Source organism: Lissotriton vulgaris, chromosome 8, assembly GCF_964263255.1.
Source record: "Lissotriton vulgaris chromosome 8, aLisVul1.2, whole genome shotgun sequence".
NCBI lineage: Eukaryota > Metazoa > Chordata > Amphibia > Caudata > Salamandridae > Lissotriton > Lissotriton vulgaris.
In genome coordinates, this window is record NC_141696.1 from 170,224,078 (window position 1) to 170,230,836 (window position 6,759).

At 41.4% G+C, this 6,759-nt stretch overlaps 1 protein-coding gene across 1 annotated transcript in view; it reads right to left on the reverse strand.

Annotated features, from left to right (window-relative positions):
• INTS4 (integrator complex subunit 4) overlaps positions 1-5,461 on the reverse strand; it is a 358,899-nt gene extending 353,438 nt beyond the window's left edge. The window contains exon 1 of the mRNA XM_086933901.1: positions 5,298-5,461. Coding sequence (XP_086790027.1) covers positions 5,298-5,354 — 57 coding nt within the window. The 5' untranslated portion in view covers positions 5,355-5,461. The remainder of the gene's footprint in view (positions 1-5,297) is intronic.
• Positions 5,462-6,759: the final 1,298 nt, after the last annotated feature.

A 6,759-nucleotide genomic window follows, 5' to 3' on the forward strand; every position in this document is an offset into this window, starting at 1 on the left:
TGAGACTGACTACCAAGCTCCTTCTCTTCTGTAATCATTATCAAATATGAGAGCACTTTCAAACGTGAGTTCAGCAGGTCTTCTGCACAAAAACTTGTTTGATTTAATAGACAACATTTTTGCTCCATTATAATAAAAATCGTGCCCTTCCGTCGGAAGGGCACGACATTCCATCTATCAAAAAAGCCACTGCAGAAAGCTCTTCCTGACCGGTCACTGGGTCCTCTCCTACAGGTAATAAGAGCTCGCTTACAGCCTATGCTCACTTACGGCAGTGAATCCATGCGAGGCAAAGATGCAACGACATTAGATAACATCATTAGTCGAGCATACAGGGCAATATTCCATCTCCCCACCTATTCATCGCCCGCTCAAATCCGTCTTGAATTCGGACTGCAGAAACAAACGGTGGAGAGAAGAGGCGTATACATAAAAAGCTGGCTGAAAATCAGAGACGCTGACCATGGATCCGTAAATGCTCATCTCTGGACTGAACTGTCCATTAGAGACAACTCACCAGCAAGGAATTACCTAATGGAATCACTGGAGACCTTAGGATTAACAAACCTATGGGAGTCACCAACTGACCCTGGCACTTTCAAAAAGTGGTATTGAAAGTCACCAAGATGGTCTCATCTATTGAGGACAAAGCCACCCTAGAGAAGAGAGCGCATGGATGGCCAGTGCTGAAAGGCTACAGCGCTCTTAAACCACAACAGTACTTAACAACAGGCCTTCACACAGAAAACAAAAAACACATTTCTTAACATGCGCTTCGGCAACATACCTATACCACCCCACTTGGCACCTTGGAAAAGGGAAAACTCAGCAAACCGTTGCCGACTCTGTTTTTCTGGGAAAGAGGATCTCATACACATCATTTGCATCTGTACAAACCTTTTGGACATAAGGCGTTCTCTGCTTCGGGTCCTATGGAATCAGAAGGGTATAACAAGCTGCAGACAGGCTGCAATGCTTTGTTTTAATCCTGAAGAAACCCAGCTAAACTGCAGAATAACAAAAATTTTCGACATAGTGGCTAGCAGACTAAATAAAACAGTCACAGGGCTTACTTGAAGCACTAGGTAAACCAAAACAACGCTAACCGCCTCAGAGCCTCTTGATTCTCAAATCTGCAAGCATCTTGTCGCCCTAACCCCAAAGGACCTTATTTAATTCAATTTGTGACTTTGAAGATTTTAAATATGTGAGCCTACCCGCTCCTTTTATGTTTCACTTGCAGCTATCGACTTCGTTTTTATAATTGCACGTTTTAAAATTGTGAGTTTTTATTAACTGTACAATAAACTAAATCTGAGCCCACATATAGGGGACACATGAGCGCTGACTTGCCTCATCAATAGCGTAGTCATCATGACGGGCAGGAATGTTTCTCAGTTCATGTTTAAAAACTCTCACTTTTAATAGATATATTTCTAAAGCATGCTCTGGTTGTGCACCGTCATTTACAGACAGCACATTTCCATTGAAATGGACACAAACGTTCCCACTGATATAACTATAACGGACAAGCAAAAATGTGGAAATCGGGTTTCAGCAAATATTTAGCATTTGTACATCACCATGTACATTGTTATTTGTTTTGATCCTAATAAAATATTTGTTCCCTTCACACTGCAGAATTAAAACAAAAACTTGTTTCTCAAATGCTGAATTAATTTTGAAATGTGTAAAGTTAATGTACAAGCAATGTAATTGTATATTAGAAGGAAACTGAAGTCCTATAGCCTTACATTTCACAAAGCATAACAGTTCACTTTACTTTTCTTTCTCTGACTGTGCAGTTAGAGTATTTTGTAAACACGATCTCGATGGATAATATAAAGAGAAATTTGTAAGTAGATATAAGCTGATATCTGACAGTCTGAAGCCATAGCAAATGTAACAAGACTTAAAGGTATCTTTATTGCTTATTCACTTTCTGGATGTAACGAACACCTGTTCTTTTGCAGCTGGAGTATCTCCCCAGACTTGGCCAGCAGTCCCTAAAAAAAGTTCGCGCTTATAAAAATCTGCCATAGCAAGTAGACGAGTTGATTTTTCGAGGCCTGTTTTTAGGCCTGGCCATTGGGATAATCGGCTTGCCATAAGTCTTCAGTTCGATCAAGTACAACATGTCCCTTAAATATGTGTTAGTACAACCACGGAGTCTGGTCCTGGGACAGGGGGGCAGCTGGACCCAATTTACTAGTGAAAAAGAAAAATATTGCTGACCCACCTCCTTATTTAGTCTCACTCTAAGTTTTAAGAGACAACAAACAAATGACCAAATCTCTTTGTTTGTATGGGTAATTTTATTAAACCCTTTTGTTCATTATTTTTGGTAAGATTTAACCAATTAGTAGGCGAGAAGAACACTCCATACATCTATATACAAATACAAAACATTAAGACATATTTTACAAGTACAAACAAGTAACCAATAAATCAAATAATCTTCAACAAACTTCTCGTATTAGAAATGAATAACAATTCTGTATGCGAAAATAATGAATCTTTGCGAGATAATCAGAAACCGCTATTGAACCCAACAGGTTAAAAAATAGATTTGACAGACATCAGAAATTAATCCACAGTTATTTTTGACCATAGAAGCTGCACTCATCACGTGCAAATATTTTGAACTCTCTATCTGTCGTTTTGCCAACGCGTTTCGAATCTGTCGGTAATTACAGATTCTCCTCAGGGCTCTCTCAATGTTATCAATCTAAACAAAAAATAAAACGAAGTTTGTTTCAGTATTCAAAACTTATTTGCTAAAATACGTTTTTCCAGAAACCCCCTGGGAGAGGCTGGACTCAACTGTACTAGTTACCTCTCTGGAGAATGCGGTGGGCTCTCGTGGTTCAGTTTGTACACGAGGGAATAAACGCCGCAGAAATCAGTGAAAATGAAAGATTTGTTCTGGAAGAATAAATAAATCAAAGACTTACAAAGCCATCTAAAGCAGTGTCAAGCGACTACAACAGACCTAATGCTACACACTCATACCTTCTTCAAGTAGCATTGAATGCGGTATTAGGTTCTCCGTGTGCTCCTTTTATCTTTTCTGTGCGACCTGTAAAGTATTAAGGTCGCGCTCAGTATTTACATAAAATGTGGTTGAAAAACGTTGGTGGAGTATTGCGGGAAAACGTGAAACCACCTACCCAAATATGTGGTAGTAGACACGGGGCGTCGGCCGCCATGCCGTGTGTTTGTTGTCTTAATCGGGTTTAGTCAGTAGCGGGGTCGTGTTCCTCACCGTTATATCAAGAAGCGTCTTGCTCGCGCTGTAAGACAAAACAGGGCTCTTTAGTCACTCATCCTGTGCGGAGTAAGAGCGCCGTAGTCTCACGCATTGGGAGTATCGCAAATGCTCACCTTCCAGCAGTCGGGGCGAACCAGGAAATGAGAACGCAGGGGCAGCCAAGTGGCTGTCAAGGGCTCCTACATCACTGCGAGCCCACAGCTAGATTTCCTGGTTCGCCCCGACTGCTGGAAGGTGAGCATTTGCGATACTCCCAATGCGTGAGACTACGGCGCTCTTACTCCGCACAGGATGAGTGACTAAAGAGCCCCGTTTTGTCTTACAGCGCGAGCGAGACGCTTCTTGATATAACGGTGAGGAACACGACCCCGCTACTGACTAAACCCGATTAAGACAACAAACACACGGCATGGCGGCCGACGCCCCGTGTCTACTACCACATATTTGGGTAGGTGGTTTCACGTTTTCCCGCAATACTCCACCAACGTTTTTCAACCACATTTTATGTAAATACTGAGCGCGACCTTAATACTTTACAGGTCGCACAGAAAAGATAAAAGGAGCACACGGAGAACCTAATACCGCATTCAATGCTACTTGAAGAAGGTATGAGTGTGTAGCATTAGGTCTGTTGTAGTCGCTTGACACTGCTTTAGATGGCTTTGTAAGTCTTTGATTTATTTATTCTTCCAGAACAAATCTTTCATTTTCACTGATTTCTGCGGCGTTTATTCCCTCGTGTACAAACTGAACCACGAGAGCCCACCGCATTCTCCAGAGAGGTAACTAGTACAGTTGAGTCCAGCCTCTCCCAGGGGGTTTCTGGAAAAACGTATTTTAGCAAATAAGTTTTGAATACTGAAACAAACTTCGTTTTATTTTTTGTTTAGATTGATAACATTGAGAGAGCCCTGAGGAGAATCTGTAATTACCGACAGATTCGAAACGCGTTGGCAAAACGACAGATAGAGAGTTCAAAATATTTGCACGTGATGAGTGCAGCTTCTATGGTCAAAACTGTGGATTAATTTCTGATGTCTGTCAAATCTATTTTTTAACCTGTTGGGTTCAATAGCGGTTTCTGATTATCTCGCAAAGATTAATTATTTTCGCATACAGAATTGTTATTCATTTCTAATACGAGAAGTTTGTTGAAGATTATTTGATTTATTGGTTACTTGTTTGTACTTGTAAAATATGTCTTAATGTTTTGTATTTGTATATAGATGTATGGAGTGTTCTTCTCGCCTACTAATTGGTTAAATCTTACCAAAAATAATGAACAAAAGGGTTTAATAAAATTACCCATACAAACAAAGAGATTTGGTCATTTGTTTGTTGTCTCTTAAAACTTAGAGTGAGACTAAATAAGGAGGTGGGTCAGCAATATTTTTCCTTAAATATGTGTAGCATACATACCAGCATTTGGCAGTAGGAAAGAGGGAAGATTATGAAATGTAAATCGGGGAAATGTATTTTGCCCACGAACTTACATTGAAGTGGAGTCATTTTATAGAAACAGAAAACGAAAAGAAAAGAAAAATCAGGTCTTTAGCCTGAGTAAGACTGCATATTGTAGGCAGGTCCTGTTGGGTAGCCCATGACACGCTCCTCCTGCCATACGTGCAACTCTTAGGTACTCCGGGCTTTTAGCTACCAGCACTTTGCATTCTGGGTCTTGTAGTTTCAAAGCGATTCCTCTTACGCCGCAAAGAAAGCTTTGAGGGATAAAAAAGAGAAGAAGACGGGGCAGAGTGGTAATACAATCGGGCTTCTCTATTTTAAAAAAAGAAAAGCGTGGCGTGTGTACCCTTTTCAACATACGCTTTAGTACTTCAAGTGCACACACTATACAGTTTATAGTAAGGCTATATTAAAAAAAACGGTGCCCGTTGCTCATACACTGTCATTATAAGCAGAATAAACACCGGCAGGCCTGGATCGATACCCCGGTGTTTATAGCTGCCGGTCCGTCCTGCACCAATGCCTGGGAAGCAGCCGCCCGCCCCAACTACAACTGCGTTACCTGAACGACGACACGGCTGTACTCCTCGTACACACGCTTCTTCAGGTGCGCCGCCATCGCGGCAGCCCGTGTCACAAATCCACAGTGGGAACGCCACTTGAATTGTCTTCTCCACACTGTGTGTGTTTCACTCTCTAGGCCTGTGCATAGGCATACCCTGCCCGGTCTACACTGGAAGTTAGACGAACTGCCCGGGCTCAGCGAAAGGCGCCGCCATGTTGAAAGGGAGTCGGATCACGGCCATATAAACTTGCATCAGTGAGACATTTCTTTAGAAAGTTATGCAAGGTCGACGGATGATTTTTATTACGAGCTAAACACAATTCGTTTATTGAGCTTTGCAATTAATTCTGTGCAGTGTAAGCATATCCAGTAGATACATAATTTCTTTTTAACATATTCGAAACGTTTAATATGCACTGGACAGCCAGCTGGAATCGTCAGGTGATGCTGATGTTGTCGTATAGCTGGTCTGGCACATCGCCTCTTGATCAAAGCTGCAGTAACACACAATCCAGTTATAACAGTGCTCACTGCTTAATTGTCAAGAGTACTCATCGCAGCAGGAACAGACAGAAGAACATCTGCACTCTCCCAACAGTATAGAAAGATCTTAGCATGACTGGGATTGAAACATAGGATGAAAAATAACAATAACTAAAGTCCACAACGCATTTATGATTAAAAACAAACTAACTAGAAGTATAATAAAATCATACGAGCCAACATTTTACAAGAGAAAGTGGAAGATTTAAGAAAAAATAGTCGGGAGAATGTACTTCCCCATTGACTTCTATTAAAGACATGGCCTTTTCAGGCAGGAGACAGACAAAATAAAGCAATTTTTGCATTAAGAAATCGTGATTCTCCTGCCTGAATCGGGTCTATTGGCGTGTATGTAAAATACATCAAGAATAACTCTCATGGAACTGAGATGGAATCAATGATACATTTTTCACCGTAAATACAATCCTTAAACCATTTAGGTGGTCCTCTTCCTTTTTTTCAACAGTCTGTTATGTCATCATATCACCTAACTCAGTGCCTACTAAACTTGTGCCAGGTGCTAATCCTTCATCCAATCATCTAGGGGTTTGTAAAGCACAAATACCCGTGAGGCTCTCAAGGCACTGGGGAGGGGGGGGGATCCATAGGGTGCTGTGGTCATTTTTTTTATTTTTTATTTTACGGAGTTTTATGTAGTGCAAACTTTACCCGAAGGTGTTGGAGCGCTTTACATAGCACCAGTTGCATTACACGAGGACACATTCATTTTTGTTAGGCACGGGGAAATTAAGTGATTGGCCCAGAATCACAGGATGGCAGCATCATTGCTGAGACTCGAACCAGTTCCCCAGATTCAAGGTCAACCGCCCTAGCTGTTAGGCCAACTCGTCTCCCCTTTTTTAAGTCATCTGAAGAGCTAGGTCTTGAGGTCTCTCCTGAACTGGATCAGTGTAGG